General features: G+C 40.6%; 1 protein-coding gene across 1 annotated transcript in view; it reads right to left on the reverse strand.

Annotated features, from left to right (window-relative positions):
- The window catches only part of LOC137428282 (guanylate cyclase soluble subunit beta-2-like), a 47,023-nt gene extending 30,429 nt beyond the window's left edge, over positions 1-16,594 (reverse strand). The window contains exons 1-4 of the mRNA XM_078777448.1: positions 16,586-16,594; positions 16,319-16,392; positions 15,522-15,616; positions 8,821-8,987 (exon numbers count right to left, since the gene is read on the reverse strand). Of these exons, the coding sequence (XP_078633574.1) occupies positions 8,821-8,987; positions 15,522-15,616; positions 16,319-16,392; positions 16,586-16,594 (345 nt within the window). The remainder of the gene's footprint in view (positions 1-8,820; positions 8,988-15,521; positions 15,617-16,318; positions 16,393-16,585) is intronic.
- Between the last annotated feature and the right edge of the window lie 886 nt (positions 16,595-17,480).

Below are 17,480 nucleotides of genomic sequence, written 5' to 3' on the forward strand. Positions count from 1 at the left end.
GGGGACCGGAGCGAACTGCCTGGACGCCATTGTCCCTGGACCATCAACCTGACCATCTACAACCCCGTGTGAGTGTGTCTGAGTGTGAAACAGGCCCGTGTCCTGGTATAAGTTAAGACTATTAAGCTGCACTGTGTCCTCTTCTTGATCATTATACATAGTGTAATAAACCAATCTGTTCTTCCTGTCTTTCCTAATTCGACCGTATCAGTGTTTTCCTCCATTGGGTAAGCGTGGCACGATCAGAACCGCTCGGATCGGGTTTAGTCATTGTTAACGGCTCGGGTCACGGTTCACTATCGCTCGACGTTTCCACCTATAACCGTGATTCGGGCAAGCTTATTTCCTTGCTTCCTGGGCAGCGTTGGTAATTAGGTATTAGCGATTAGTCCTATGACCCTACTCAAAGCTGTCCGGAAGTGACGTCATAGCCCCGGATCCCGTCGGCTAGTCAAAGACAAGGGGACTAAACCCCCCTTGGTAAGGGAAAGGCCGACCAGGAGATCCGCAACAATATCTCCCATCTTCCTTATTTTGACATGTCCATCAAACATATTCCTTATTTCGACATATTGATCTCACATATTCCTTATTTTAACATGTCCATCTCACATAATCCTAATTTAGACAAATCCATCTCACATATTCCTAATTTCGACATATCCATCTCACATATTCCTAATTTAGACAAATCCATCTCACATATTCCTAATTTAGACATATCCATCTCACATATTCCTAATTTAGACAAATCCATCTCACATATTCCTAATTTAGACAAATCCATCTCACATATTCCTAATTTCGACATATCCATCTCACATATTCCTAATTTAGGCAAATCCATCTCACATATTCCTAATTTCGACATATCCATCTCACATATTCCTAATTTCGACATATCCATCTCACATATTCCGTATTTTGACAAATATATCTCACATATTCCTAATTTCGACAAATCTATCTCACATATTCCTAATTTCGACATATCCATCTCACATATTCCTAATTTCGACATATCCATCTCACATATTCCTAATTTCGACATATCCATCTCACATATTCCTAATTTCGACATATCCATCTCACATATTCCTAATTTCGACATATCCATCTCACATATTCCTAATTTCGACATATCCATCTCACATATTCCTAATTTCGATATATCCATCTCACATATTCCTAATTTCGACATATAAGCCTAGCCTAGGCTGGCCTAGGCTAGGCTAGGCTAGGCTAGCCTATTCGTCAACGTACGTGCGGGTGCCTAGTATATATAATTTCAATACATATGTGTGTGTGTGTATATATATATATATATATATATATATATATATATATATATATATACATATATATATATATATATATATATATATATAGTCCTACACACACATACATATGTATGCATACCGATCATTTTGATTTATTTGTTGGTTGTTTTACTCTTAGCTTAGCTAGCCGAGTCGGAGTTCATTCCTAGGGCCCTAATTTCGATATATCCATCTCACATATTCCTAATTTCGACATATCCAACTCACATATTCCTAATTTCGACATATCCATCTCACATATTCCTAATTTCTACATATGTTCATCTCATATTCCTAATTTCGACAAATCCATCTCACATATTCCTAATTTCGACATATCCATCTCACATATTCCTAATTTCGACATATCCATCTCACATATTCCTAATTTCGACAAATCCATCTCACGTATTCCTAATTTCGACATATCCATCTCACATATTCCTAATTTCTACATATGTTCATCTCATATTCCTAATTTCGACAAATCTATCTCACATATTCCTAATTTCGACATGTCCATCTCACATATTCCTAATTTCGACATATCCATCTCACATACACCTAATTTCTACATATGTTCATCTCATATTCCTAATTTCGACATATCCATCTCACATATTCCTAATTTCGACAAATCCATCTCACATATTCCTAATTTCGACAAATCCATCTCACATATTCCTCATTTCGACAAATCCATCTCACATATTCCTAATTTCAACATGTCCATCTCACATATTCCTAATTTCGACAAATCCATCTCACATATTCTTAATTTCGACAAATCCATCTCACATATTCCTCATTTCGACAAATCCATCTCACATATTCCTCATTTCGACAAATCCATCTCACATATTCCTAATTTCAACATGTCCATCTCACATATTCCTAATTTCGACAAATCCATCTCACATATTCCTCATTTCGACAAATCCATCTCACATATTCCTCATTTCGACAAATCCATCTCACATATTCCTAATTTCAACATGTCCATCTCACATATTCCTCATTTCGACAAATCCATCTCACATATTCTTAATTTCGACAAATCCATCTCACATATTCCTCATTTCGACAAATCCATCTCACATATTCCTCATTTCGACAAATCCATCTCACATATTCCTAATTTCAACATGTCCATCTCACATATTCCTAATTTCGACATATCCATTCTCACATTTTCCTAATTTCGACAAATCCATCTCACATATTCCTTATTTCGACAAATCCATCTCACATATTCCTAATTTCGACATATCCATTCTCAAATTTTCCTTGTTTAGAAATCTGTCTCATATATTCTTTATTTTGACATATACATCTCAAATCTTTCTGTAAGACAACTGTCTCACATATTCCTTATTTTCACATATCCATCTCAAATTTTCCTTGTTTAGAAATCTGTCTCATATATTCTTTATTTTGACATATACATCTCAAATCTTTCTGTAAGACATCTGTCTCACATATTCCTTATTTTCACATATCCATCTCAAATCTTTCTTATTTCGACATCTGTCTCATATATTCTTTATTTTGACATATACATCTTAAATCTTTCTGTAAGACAACTGTCTCACATATTCCTTATTTTGACATATACTGGTACATCTCAAATCTTTCTTATTTAGACATCTGTCTCACATATTCCTTATTTTAACATATACCGGTACATCTCAAATCTTTCTTATTTAGACATCTTTCTCATATATTCCTTATTTTGACATATCCATCTCAAATTTTCCTTATTTAGACATCTGTCTCATATATTCCTTATTTTGACATGTACATCTCAAATTTTCCTGATTTCGATATCTGTCTCATATATTCCTTATTTTGACATGTCCATCTCAAGTCTTTCTTATTTGGACGTCTGTCTCATATATTCCTTGTTTTGACATATCCCTATCACATTTTCGTTATTTAGACATCTGTCTCATTTATTCCTTATTTTTCACATATCAATCTCAAATCTTCCTGATTTAGACATCTGTCTCATATATTCTTTATTTTGACATATACATCTCAAACCTTTCTTATTTAGACATCTGTCTCACATATTCCTTATTTTGACATATACATCTCAAACCTTTCTTATTTAGACATCTGTCTCATATATTCTTTATTTTGACATATACATCTCAAATCTTATTTAGACAACTGTCTCACATATTCCTTATTTTGACATATACCGTTACATCTCAAATTTTCCTTATTTAGATATCTGTCTCATATATTCCTAATTTCCACATATCAATCTCAAATCTTTCTTATTTAGACATCTGTCTCATACATTCTTTATTTTGACATTTTCATCTCAAATTTTCCTTATTTAGATATCTGTCTCATATATTCCTAATTTCCACATATCAATCTCAAATCTTTCTTATTTAGACATCTGTCTCATACATTCTTTATTTTGACATTTTCATCTCAAATTTTCCTTATTTAGATATCTGTCTCATATATTCCTAATTTCCACATATCAATCTCAAATCTTTCTTATTTAGACATCTGTCTCATACATTCTTTATTTTGACATTTTCATCTCAAATTTTCCTTGTTTAGACATCTGTCTCATGTATTCCTCATTTTGTAATATCTGTCTCGCATATTCCTTATTTAGACATAACCATCTTACATCTTTCGTGTTTATACATATCTATCTCGTCTTCCCTAATTCTCCTTATTTCTCCAAACTCGCCCCTTTGTATTTATTGTATTAGCTTTAATTGTAAAGTGATTTGGGATAATCTTTTTATATGATCTTTAATGCATCTTCATAATGGGTATTTTAACCACCCCACAGCCATCCCCAAATCAACCACTAATTCTGACTATCCATCTGCTACAGATCATCAAAGATCATCCCTGGAGAGAAGATAACCCCAGAATGGATTGTTAGTTGAAATGGACGTTGGGACCATGCATGGCATGAAAGATTTTGGGGAGTCATTAGGATGTTGAAAGCAGTTAAAGTCCTGCCCTGTCTGAATAATAATGTAAATGTGTCCACAGTGAGGTGTCCTTGATAATGGTTGAGCAATGAGCACTGAAGAGCTCTGCATACAAGCCTTGCATCATTCTTCTTCTGCTTCTTTTTCTTCTTTGTCTACCTCCTCTTCTTCTTCTTTATCTTTCCTCACTGTGTTGAATGCACGATTCCAGCTCGTATCCTGCGAGCCTCGTAATGTAGGTTTTGTAGAGCAAGGAGTCTAGCTACACATGTACAAGTACACTATAATTATGGCAGTTTATTTGGGATGTTTTTGGCCACAAAATTCATGAAATAACTCGAGGAAACTACACGTACAATAGTGGAGAATCCCAACTCCAACCAATTAAAAAGTGGTCGTGGATTTTCTTAAGATTCCATGCTGCGTATGGCACGGAGTGGCCCAGAAGGATGTTGATTGAACCCACAGCAAGACACCGTACGTATTGTCAATGACTAGTATTGTGTGTTTCAAGAAATAAAAAAACAATTCTACAATAAAAGGTCTTTTTTTTTTTTTCAATATCCTCAGGACATTCACCACCCCAGGATTCCCAGATGGCGATTGTATCTGCATGATCTCCGATGGGATCTCCCTTTGCAAGGCTCTTGGTGTCACCAGTGGCTTCATATCAAGAAAGGTCCTCGAAAGGTGAGGATACACTTGATTTACTGGGGGAATTGGGAGTTTACCTGTGAAATATCCTCTTACTTGTGAAGGACCACAGGGTATTTAATGTCTGAATTGCAAAATAGACAGCTAGCTTAACGTCCTCTGTAAATTGTGACTCATCTGTAAACGTGTTTTATTAGAATGATTCAGTTGTTTAAGTGAGAGACTGAGATGTAGTATTCATTAGAGCCGTTAAATTGCTACCTGTATATCATCACACTAAAATACGCAATTTGGTGTCTGTCTGTCTGTCTGTCTGACCACGATATATTCGGTCGTTGCTTATGCAATCTCAACCAAACTTGACATGAGAACTAAGGTAAGGATCACACGACGGAGGTTCTAACAACTTCCTTTTCCTCTCTCCCCACGGGGGTTTTTGCCTTGGGTGAAATCTTTGTTAAGGTGTTAAGTTAAGTTAAGTGTGAAGATAGCTAATCGTGTCATTATGACAAGGCCGCTTCTAATAACAAAAGGAACAAGAAAGTGCAATCAGAGATTGCAGACCCTCGCCAGCATGTGTTTTCAGTGTTTTTTTTAAGGCTTTTGTGTTAAAACAAATATGGCGGCCGAACCACGTGACCGATGACATCATAATTTTTTTCCCTCCACCAATTTATCCCTCGATGACGCTCAAGAAATTTCATCTTGATCAGGTGAAGTTTTGTACTTGTCGAATTATCGCGTCATAATGGAGGCACCTATGACATCATCATTAACATGTTATTCCCCATGGAAAGTTCTTTACAATGAGCCATGTCGAAATTTTTTCTTTGCAGATCTTTTGGAGATATAAAGGTGCAAAGTTTTTCGTTTTTTCCAAGATGGTGCCCATACCATGTGACCTATGATATGATAATTATCATTAAAAAAATTATACAGGTGGAGTTGCACCTTTGGTGAAAATTTCCCATCAATCGGACCAACGTTTGCAGAGAAAATCATATTTATTCTGTGCGGACAAACAGACAGTCAGACAGACAAACAAATGGACTCAAATGCAATACCCTCTCCTCTGGCGAGGGTAATAACACGAATGATAAAAGCATAATAGTAATGTTATTGCAAAACCAAATGAATACTAATAGTATCTCCTCTCCCCAAGGGGGTTTTCCTCCTTTTTCCTCCTACTTGGACAAATGTCGTGTTAACGTGAATAAATAGGTTATCGTGGCGTTTCGTGGGCCACTTCAAAAATCTATATACGTACTGTATATGAAAGCCTTAGGTATGTTTCTGCACACATCAACAAAGACACAATATACAGGCCCGTGTAATTGATGAATTGAACTCAGATACTCTCATATCGCGCATACAGTCGTGGCCAAAAATATTGGCACCCTTGCCCTTGTTTCAAATAATGCACCATTTCTTCCAGAAAATTTTTGAAATGAAAAAACATTTTGGAATCCACAGATCGATTTCTTTGGTTTGCAGTGGAACAAAACAAAAAAGCTGAAAAAATACGAAATGTTAGCTTATTCCACACAGAAAACTTAAAATGGGCCAGACAATATTATTGGCACCTTTTAGAAGTTGTTAGAAATAATTGCATTTCAAGCAGGTGATTCTCCTTTACTTTAGAATTGTACTCACCTGTGGTGAGTTGCAGGTGCCTGCAATATAAAAATCACTCATTCATCCAGTTTGAATAGAGAAAAGGAGTCATTCTGCTGTTTTGTGTCACTGTGTGTACCGCAATGATCATGGAGAAAAGAAAGAAAACCAGAGAGAGAGAGAGACATAAGAAAGCCTGACTTGAGTTTGCCAAAACACACCTGAACAAGCCAAAATCCTTCTGGGAGAATGTCCTGTGGACAGATGAGACCAAATTAGAGCTTTTTGGTAAAGCACATCATCTCTATGTTTACAGAAAACAAAATGAAGCCTGCCAAGAAAAGAACACCTTCCCTACAGTCAAACATGGAGGAGGTTCAGTGATGTTTTGGGATTGCTATGCTGCCTCTGGCACTGGGTTCCTTGAATGTGCGCATGGCATCATGAAATCAGGAGATTACCAAGGCATTTTGGAGCGCAATGTTCAACCTCAGAAAGCTGGGTCTCCATGGAAGGTCATGGGTCCTGCAGCAGGACAATTACCCCAAACACACTTCAAAAAGCACCCAGGAATGGTTCAAGACAAAACGCTGGACTGTTCTGAAGTGGCTAGCAATGAGTCCAGATCTAAATCCCATTGAACACCTGTGGTGAGATCTGAAAACAGTAGTTGGGAGAAGGCACCCTTCAAATCTGGGATAACTGGAGCAGCTTGCACAAGAAGAGTGGGCAAAACTGCCAGTAGAGAGGTGTAGGAAGCTCATTCATGGCTAAAGGAAGCGCTTGACTGCAGGTATTTTGTCCAAAGTCTGTGCTACCAAATATTAGGGTGTCAATAATTTTGTCAATGCCATTTCTTTTTATTTTCTGATTAAAAGGATATATTAAGTTCTGAATCAAAACCATAGCTTTTGTAATATTAACAGTGAAATAAAGAATTGTGGAGACCAAATACTTTTGTCAATTTCAACGTATTTTCTGGGAAAATTGTGAGTTTTTTTTATTTATAAAAAAAAGTGTAAGGGTGCCAATCTTTTTGGCCACGACAGTATCTCTAATTCAATCTGATACAAATATGTGTTTTTATGCCTCCACCGACAAAGCCACCGGAGGCATTATGTTTTTGGGTTGTCCGTACATCGGTACGGACTAAACCTCTTTTTTCTCAGCAACCATATGTCCGATTGAGACAAAACTTTCAGGGCAGGAGTGACACTCATGCAGAATGCTTTTATGATAATTGTGATGTCATAGGTCACGTGGTATGATCGCCATCTTGGATTAAAAGCAAATAAGAAAAAATTATTTCTCGGAAACCGCTGTTTGGAAAAATTTGAAACTTGGCACATTGTCAAGTATTCCCAATGGTGAACAAAAGCTTGATAATGATGAAATCATAGGTGAAGTGGTATACCAGCCAAAAATGTTTTAATAGAATTCCTTATCCTAAAAAGCTGAAATTGCATGCACATGATCTATGACCCATTTGTATTGAAGTATTAAATTTATGACATCATAGGTCACATGGTTTGGCAGCCATTTTTGGATTGAAGGAAAATACTAAATAATTATATCTCTGAAACCGCTCACCCTATCGATGCAAAATTTTACAAATATCATCTAACAGCACTGTTGCATATAGTTTGACAGTGATGCTGTGGTTTGGCAGCCATCCTGGATAGAAAAACCAACCTTATCTGATCAACATGAAACTTCACAACCGTGATCCCCTACCCATACATATGCAGAGTGATGGCATCTACCCATTGTGGGACTATGTGGAGGCATATTGGCGACATAGTCGCATTGTTCTAGTTTTTTTTTTTTACGTCAAAGTTTTTTATTTCAAACGATAATGCTGCACTGCCCTCTATACCTATTAAGTGTTGCATATATATCTGAGAAGAACGGGTTTGTTAATTGTACTTGTCGTGAAATATATGAATAAACATGTTCAAAAACACTAGGCCGTGAATGCTACGTGGGAGTATAGCTCGTATTATAAAGCACAAACACGTATGATTACCTTTTTAAACAGTTGCTACTGCTGTTTAACACTAAACCTAAAGGGAGGAAACCCGACGTTCTTGAGGAATTCTATCCTTATCGTATACCCGAGCCTAGATCTACTTTCATCAATATACCCCAGCGTAGAGAGGATAATAACATGACCCTTCGTGCCGCTTCCATAGGGAGTGGGCACACTAGTTTTTTCAAAATAAGAAATCTGTTCATGCGGAAGAACAAGAGTGTTATGGGAATGCCAGTTCCTTGTAGGAAAGAGTGAGGAAGGAATGGAGGGAATCGAGTGAGTCCAGGAATGAGGGCAGGTCCGCAGCAAGAGTCCGCAGCATGAGGGCATGGCCCGAGTGACAGCAGAATTGGAAGAAGTGCTCCCCAAACAGGTACAGCAACCAGTCTTGCTGAATATCTGCACACAAAGGTGTACCGGAATCGACCAAAAACAAACAAATACCAGGCTCGCTCATAATGGAGAATTATACCAGGGCGATAGAATATAGTGGGACAAACTGAATGGAGAAGCCCCTCCCTCGGTTTTCCTTATTGGTCATAGTTATATATTCATTATCCTCAACATCTGTCACAGGGTCTCCGGCTGATGGTCCAGCGGGTAATTCCAATTGAAAATTATTCAGTAGACTGAACACGAGGACCAAGGAGTACTACTGTATATAATTTGATTATTCAAATTGAAAAAATCGCTTGAATGTTTCTACCAAAGAGAGTTGTTCTGCAAGATAATTAATTTATTTTCTCTTGCTAATAAAGCCTTTTTTGGTCTACATTGTCGAGGCTCATGGAAGAGCTACAACATAGAATGGATCAGGACATAACATAATAAAAGGAACAGCAGGAGAAGAAAGGGGAAACACACAATGGCATGGTGGAAGGAGAAGGTAGACTGAGAAAGACGAACAAGGGATGTGGGTTATGAAATTAAGGGAGAATGCAAGGGGTGGACAAGATGGACACAGTTGCACCATTTTGGGAGGAGTGGGGATGATTTGAGATGGCAGTGAACAACTGCTTGAATACCTGGAGGGGGAAGAAAGAGATTAAAGAGAGTGTGGAATTAAGGTGGAACAGGAATTAAGAGTGTGGAACAGGTGAGAAAAGGAGGAATAAATGAGTCAGGGTTAGACAGAGTTAAGGAAGAGGGAGGCGGAGCATCAGGTGCAGGACAGGGGGGGGGTAGGGTAAGATGAAGGGTGAGTGGGGGAGGTAGGGAGAGCTGTTGATAGTGTGTCAGAGATTGCAAAAGAGTTAGGAGAAAGGGAAGGATGAGGAGGACGAAAGGTTTGATGGTGATGGGATGAGGCACAGTGAGGTGTTGTTTGAGGGGGGGGGGGGGCAGAGCAAAGTAGAAGGTTGGAGGGGGTGGAGGTATGAGATAGAATGGAGACTAAGTGAGGAGGAGGCAGCTTTGAGGGGGGAGGGAAAGGGGGAGAATTTGAGAAAGATGGTAGGGGGGGGGGGTGGGGGATTTGAAAGGAAGGGGCAGGGGGGAGTTTAGAAAGTGGATGATTAATGAAAAACGAACATTTATGACAAACTGGGTTTATTGTGATTTTCAAGTCAGAGATCTGTTTAAAAACGATAGAGGAGGGGTGTAATGAAGGTGAGTTTAGAGAATGTAGAGAGGAGGAACTGTAATAGATTTAAAAATTTTTTGAAGTGGAATGAATTGAAGAGGAAATTTTAAAAAGCCTTTTATATAGGAAGAAAAACAGCGTGTTATAATAAACCACCAAATTAAACACTGCAGGGGAAAGTTTAAACATATTTAAACAGAACCGTGAAGAACAATCTGGGAAAAGTCCCTGAAATGAGGGTGTGGATCTGAGAAAGAAGGAGAAAGGGTTGAGTGAGTATAGAGGAAACTAGAGTTGAAAGGCTGGAAAAAAAATAGGAGATAAAGGGGGCGGGGCAAAAGGTGAGACAAGGGGGCGGGGCACAATGCGAGATGAGGGAGCGAGAGAACAAGCACATGTCACTGAGGAGAGAAATAATTAATAAAGTAATTTTTTGTTTGTTTGTTTTTAAAACGTTTGACAAAGGATAAGGTATGGATCTCAAACATCCGGGGCCTTCACTCAAACCTGATTGATCTCTCCATACAGGTTGCTTCTGACAAACCAGACATTATCTGCTGAACAGAAACTTTCCTCCTTCAAAATGTCTTTGATGCCTTAATATCTCTTCCTGGTTACTCCCTCCTCCGATATGATAGACCTGAGCCTCGTCCTGGAGGTGGGGTGGCTATCTTTATCAAAAACTCTTTTCCTCACTCTCCTTGCACTGCCCTCCCTCCACCCCACCCCCAGGGGTACCTCTGGCTACGGCTTCCTCTCCGCTCCCACCTTTTGTTCACATGTGTTTTGTACCGTCCTCTAAACAGTGATGACTCCATTTACATTTCGCAGTCTGACAACATGGACCAACTTCTATCCACTCATCCCAACTCTCTCTTCCTCATATGTGGTGACTTCAACTGTCATCATGCCATCTGGCTGGGTGTGGGTACCTCGATCACCAGCCATGGCACCTCAGCAAAGGACTTCTGCGACTCATTGGGACTGACACAATCTGTCAATTTCCTGACCTGGATCTCAGTCAATGGAGCATCTTCTCTTCTAGACTTGGTTATGACTAACTTCCCTGCAAATGTCTGCTGCTCTTCTTCTGCTCCAATTGGTTCTTCTGATCATTTGCTTGTTGAAGTGGAGATCTCTCTGGCCATTCTCAGAGAGCCTCCTTAGCGTCGAAGAGTCTGGCATTTCACTCAGGCTGACTGGCATGGTCTTCACGCAGCCATCAATCATCTGGACTGGTCTCCCATCTCTGCTGCCTCTGACATAAATTCTTCCTGGGAATTCTTCCAAAGCAAACTGCTCTCTCTCATGCACAGATTTATCCCATCTCGTCTTCAGTTGTCTTACCCTTCCTCCCATCCATGGTACACTGAATCTTGTGGTGAGGCAGTTGCCCTGAAACAACTTGCCTTTGCCACTTGGAAGGCAAATCCAACTGAAGGCAATCTCAGTTCCTTCCACCAAGCTCGGAACAAGTGTGTGTCTACACTCAGGAGAGCCAGGAAACAATATCTCTCCACCCTCAAGACTGAACTCTCAAACCTGCCTTTTTCCTCCAAATCCTGGTGGTGTCTGGTCAAATCTGTTTCTGGTGTTCGTGCCCCCTCCATCCCCTCCCTTACCTCCAATGGCTACACAGTTGACTCCGCACGTGACAAAGCCGAATGCCTCAACTCTGTGTTTGCCTCAAAATATTGTGTCTCAAACCCATCTCTCTCTGTACCTACCTTTCCCAGTTGAACCCAGCTGCTCTTGGACTCTGTGTCCTTCTCTCCTGACAAGGTGGAAAAGTTTCTGTCAAACCTCAACTCTGATTCTGCAACTGGGCCTTGACGGCATCTGGGTCCTAAAATCCTGCTCTGCCGCTCTTTCACACCCTCTCTCTATACTCTTCACCCTCTCTTTAGCTCAAGGTCATCTGCCATCATTTTGGAAATTAGCAAACATTACCACTTTACACAAAAAGGTGCAAAAACAGATCCTTGCAACTACAGACCAACCAGCCTGCTCCCAATTATCAGCAAAGTCATAGAATCCATCATTGCTTCGGATATCAAATCCTTCCTCTTCTCCAATGGCTTGATCTCTGATCATCAATTTGGTTTCAGACCAGGTCAATGTACTCTGGACATGCTGTTTCTGCTGTCTCAACAAGGGATGGAGGTCCTCAATGCCAAACAGGAAATCAGAGCTGTCTCCCTTGACATATCACGTGCCTTCGATATGGTCTGGCACCCTGCTCTGCTCACCAAACTCTCCTCCTGTGGTATCCATAGAAATTTCCACACATGGCTTGTGGACCTCCTCTCTAGGTGTAGGCAACGTGTGGCCCTGAATGGATTTCTCTCATCTCCCCTTCCTGTTTAGGCTGGAGTTCCCCAAGGAGGTGTTCTGGGCCCTGTGCTTTTTCTGGTCTTCATCAATGATCTCTCCGACTCTCTGGAAAATCCTCTCTATCTCTTTGCTGATTACTCCACTCTCTGCCACTCCATTCCTCATCCCTCAGATTGGCAGTCTTCAGCCTCCTCACTCTCTGCAGATCTGGACAAAATCACAGCCTGGTCAAACAAGTGGAACATGTCTTTCAATCCTGACAAATCTCACACTCTTACTATGTCTCTCCGAAAAGACCGACTGGCCAATCCTCCCAACTACTTTCTCAACAATCCTCCCCAAGAAGTTCTGTCACTCAAGCATTTAGGTCTCACTATCTGCCATGATTTTTCTTGGGAAAACCACATTTCCAAGCTGGCCTCCAAAGCCAGTCGCCGACTGGGCATTCTCCGTCGTGCGAAGTCCTTCCTTGGCAAACCTGAGCTCCTCACCACATACAAGGCTTTCATCCGCAGCTCAATGGAATACTGCTCTCCCTTCTTCGCTGGTGCTCTTGCCTCACACCTCGCTCGGCTTCACGCTGTTGAAACGAAAGCTTTCAACATCATTGGAATCTCCCGCGATGAAGCTGATTGTGAGGGCCTTTCACTTTTTTTTTTCTTTTTTTTTTGTATACTGAATCGAGGCTCGTGAAAGAGCTAATACTCACCACAGGCAGGTAGGTGGTCTTTCTGTCTTCTGCCATCTAATATCTGGCCTAGCTCCTTCCAGCCCTATCTGTGCTCTGTCCACCAAATATTCCTGCAGGTCGCACAAGATCTGCCAGCAACCCTCTTCTGGTGAAATTTCCAAAATCAAGACTCTCTGCTCACCTTCACTCTTTCATTCCTTTTTATTCCCGCCTCTGGTACAAACGCCCTCACTATCATCAATCCCACTCCTCCCTCCAGGTCTTTAAAACAGCTGCTCGCCACCATCTTTTTTATTCCCGCATCCAAAACCTTGATCTTTTCTACCCCCATTAATTCACCTCAGATCCACTTTTTTGAAATACCGACATCTTTCCTGGAAGTCCTACCTGTGCCCATGTGTTTTATACCTTTCCCACCCCCCCCCCCCTTCCCATGCCTCCTCCACCCAAGCCCCCTCCCTCCCACAGATCTCCCGATGTCCCTGTTGCACATCTATATCTCCGAAACCGCTCAATGGAACAAATTGAAACATGGCTCATTGTCAAGTACTCCCAATTGGGCATAAGATATGTTAATTATGATGTCATTGGTGCCTTCGTTTTGACGTTAAAATTCGACAGGTACAACACCTATCCGATCATTATAAAAAAGAAATTCTCAGCAACTGTCGGTCTGATGGACACTAAATTTTCGCGATAGGAGCGCCTCCTCCTGGAAAATATTTTAATGATAATAATGACGTCAGAGGTCATGTGGTACAGGCGCCATCTCGGAAAAACTGAAAAACGTTGCACCTCTATATCTCCAAAACCACTCCATGGAAAAAAATGAAACATTGCTCATTGTAAAGAACTCCGCATGGGGAATAGGTGTTGTTAACGATGACCTTATTGGTGCCGTATTTATGACGTCATAATTCAACAGGGACAACGCTTTGTCTGATCAGTTTGAAATTTATTGAGCGTGATCTATGCAACAATTATAGTAGAGAATGTAAATTTATGATGTCATCGCTCACGTGGTCTGGCAGCCTTATTGGATCAAAGAAAAACAAACGTTCAATAACAGAAAAGTTGGCTCGCACCAAGTTGACTGCGCAGTGTAAGTATTCGATGAATACCATCTAGTTGTTTGTATTTGGCTGCTCGTTGCATCTTTGTCACTGCATTATTGAAGCAGTACCCCCGTAGATGAGTACAAAAATTTGCAAGCATGAACTATAAGGATGTCTTTCAATCCTGACAAATCTCACACTCTTACTATGTCTCTCCGAAAAGATCGACTGGACAACCCTCCCATCTACTTTCTCAACAATCCTCTCCAAGAAGTTCTGTCGCTCAAGATTTTGGGTCTCACTATCTGCCATGATCTTTCTTGGGAAAACCACATTTCCAAGCTGGCCTCCAAAGCCAGTCGCCGACTGGGCATCCTCCGTCGTGCGAAGTCCTTCCTCGGCACACCTGAGCTCCTCACCACATACAAGGCTTTCATCCGCAGCTCAATGGAATACTGTTCTCCCCTATGGGCCGGTGCTCCTGCCTCACACCTAGCTCGGCTTCACGCTGTTGAAACCAAAGCTTTCAGAATTATTGGAATCTCCCGCGATGAAGCTATCTCTGAGGGCCTTTCACTCACTCACCGCAGGCAGGTAGGTGGTCTTTCTGTCTTCTACCGACTCCTCTCCGGCCTTGCACCCCCAGCTCTCTCTGTGCTCTGTCCCCCAAATATTCCTACAGGTCGCACAAGATCTGCCAGCAACCCTCTGATGGTTAAACTGCCGAAATCTCGGCTCTCTGCTCACCTTCACTCTTTCATTCCTCTTTTCTCCCGCCTCTGGAACAAACTCCCTCACTCCCTTCAATCCCACTCCTCCCTCCAGGTCTTTAAAACAGCTGTTCACCACCATCTCTTATCTTCCCCCATCCAAAACCTTGAACTTTTCTACCCCCGCTAATTCACCCCAGATCCACCTTGTTTGAAATTCCAACTTCTTTCCTGGAAGTCCTGGCAGTGTCCATATGTTTTATACCTCTCCCACCGCCCCCTTCCCATGCCCCCCCCCCCCAAAGCCCTCGCCCTCTCTCAGATCTCTCGATGTCTCCATGTCTCTCGGTCCCTGCTCTCAAATGTTGTGTTTGTGTCCTTCCCCCTCTCTCCCCATCTTGTCTACCGCTCCCGATGTTATATGTTTTATGTGTCGGTTTGTCTTTCTGTGTGATTAATGTTCGCTCTTTCACGAGCCTCGATCTTGTATACAAAAAAAAAAAAAAAAAAAAAAAAAAAAAGTGACAACAGCATCAATAAAAGCTTTGCAGTAACACTCACTCAACATTTCGCACGCTCGTTCCACGAGAGAGATCGTCACAGAGTCATCATAGACTTTGTAATTCAGGAAGCTCTCATCAACTCCTGCCGCCTGCCTGCAACAACAGCCACCAGTATATTGGAGAAGGAGGTAGAGTGGTGAACCTGGGAACTAGGTATTCCTGAGATTGTCTGTTCAAATACAGCTCAAAGCAGCGGTAGAATGGATTTAGATTCCAAGCTTCTGGAAATAAGGGGAAAACCAAGTTGGGTCACTAATGATCTTCAGGTAGGGGATGTTCTACTCATCCTGGTCTCATATACAAGTTAGAATTTATTTTAAAAACACGGTGGGATGGAATCCCCAAAAAACAACCAAACAAGGTGGGAATATGACACCGCAGCGCGACACCACGGCGCAGCATGACACCGCAGCACAACACCGCAGCGTGACGGGAAAACAACGTCGTCACAATAATAACATCGTCACAACATCGTCACAATGAACGTTATGCGAACGCGAATGTTATGTGGGAGTCCAAACCTGAGAATGCTGGAGACCAAAGCTGAAATTGGGAAACCTAAATAGCCTATTTTACTCCTGGAGATCCCAGGATTACCCACCCAAAATATCGTTGAGATCGGTTCAGCAGTTTTTACGGTACCTTCGAAGAGACAGACAGACAGACAGACAGATGGACGGACATTTGGTGAATTATAGTAAGATGGATGTTATTTTTTTCCACCGGACCTAAACCCGCAACTTTATGTTTCCAAACTTTAACGTACAATTCGTATAATCTCCATAGACTACTGACCTCAACTTCTCCCAGGTATCTTCTCCAAAGTTTTCAATAACGAGGGATTTGAGGCAGGAGTTAATAAAACCGTACTGTGGAAGGAAAATTCAGGCACAAGGTGAGATACGTTCATTTTTTGAGATACATAAATGATCAAAAGTACATCGTTTGTGAAGATAAGAGTATAACGTATGTGAGAATTTATTGCTTGTGGAATTTTCAGAAACATGAGATGTACCCAGGAACACAGAGGGATGACTAAACGTGGAATTGTGAGGGGCTCACTTGGCCCATCATGCCTGTGCCATATCCACATACTGTTGGTGTGCTGCCTCCTCTCTCCCACTCTTGTTCCCCACTTCCTTTATTATATGTTCTGTGTTAACTCTTATACGAGCTTCGACTTCGTATCCACAAACAACCAACATAAAACAATATTACAGGTCGTGTGTGTATATACATATATATACAGGGTGAGTCAAAAGTAGCGCCCGATTTCTGTTTATATGTATATATATATATATATTTCTGTCATTTGATTGTTTGTTTGCCATTTGTATTACAGTGTACAAGAAGGTAGAAATAAATGAATGACATGTTTATCTAACCATTTATTCGGGGGGAAATTATTACGGAAAATTATTATGGGGGAAACCCTGAGCTACATTCGTTGCCGTTTTCGGACGACCGGACTTCTTTGCAGTGGCTACTGACCCTGTTGCTTCAAATTTCTCGACAATCAATCGTATGTTTCTTCCCTGCGGTGGGTTAATATCGAATTCCTGTGCCAAACGGCGTGCCGCCATCGTTGGTTGTTCATTACATTTGTAGTAATGTTTCACGGCCGCAATGCGTTGATTCATTGAAAGGTAATTCATGGTTCAATTTGGTGCAACCTCAGTAACTTTCCAAACTCTCAGCAATAATCTGCAAAACAAACAAACAAAAAAATAAATTAAGAAAATTAATAATCTGCAAGACAATATTATTAACAACATGACATTCGAGAAAGAATCTGACAGCCGAAAAAACAGAAATCGGGCGCTAATTTTGACTCACCCTGTATATATATATATATATATATATATATATATATATATATATATATATATATATCTATCTATATATATATATATATATATATATATATATATATATATATATATATATATATATATAT

This window comes from Myxine glutinosa, chromosome 5 (genome assembly GCF_964187855.1).
Source record: "Myxine glutinosa chromosome 5, kmMyxGlut1.1, whole genome shotgun sequence".
Taxonomy (NCBI): domain Eukaryota; kingdom Metazoa; phylum Chordata; class Myxini; order Myxiniformes; family Myxinidae; genus Myxine; species Myxine glutinosa.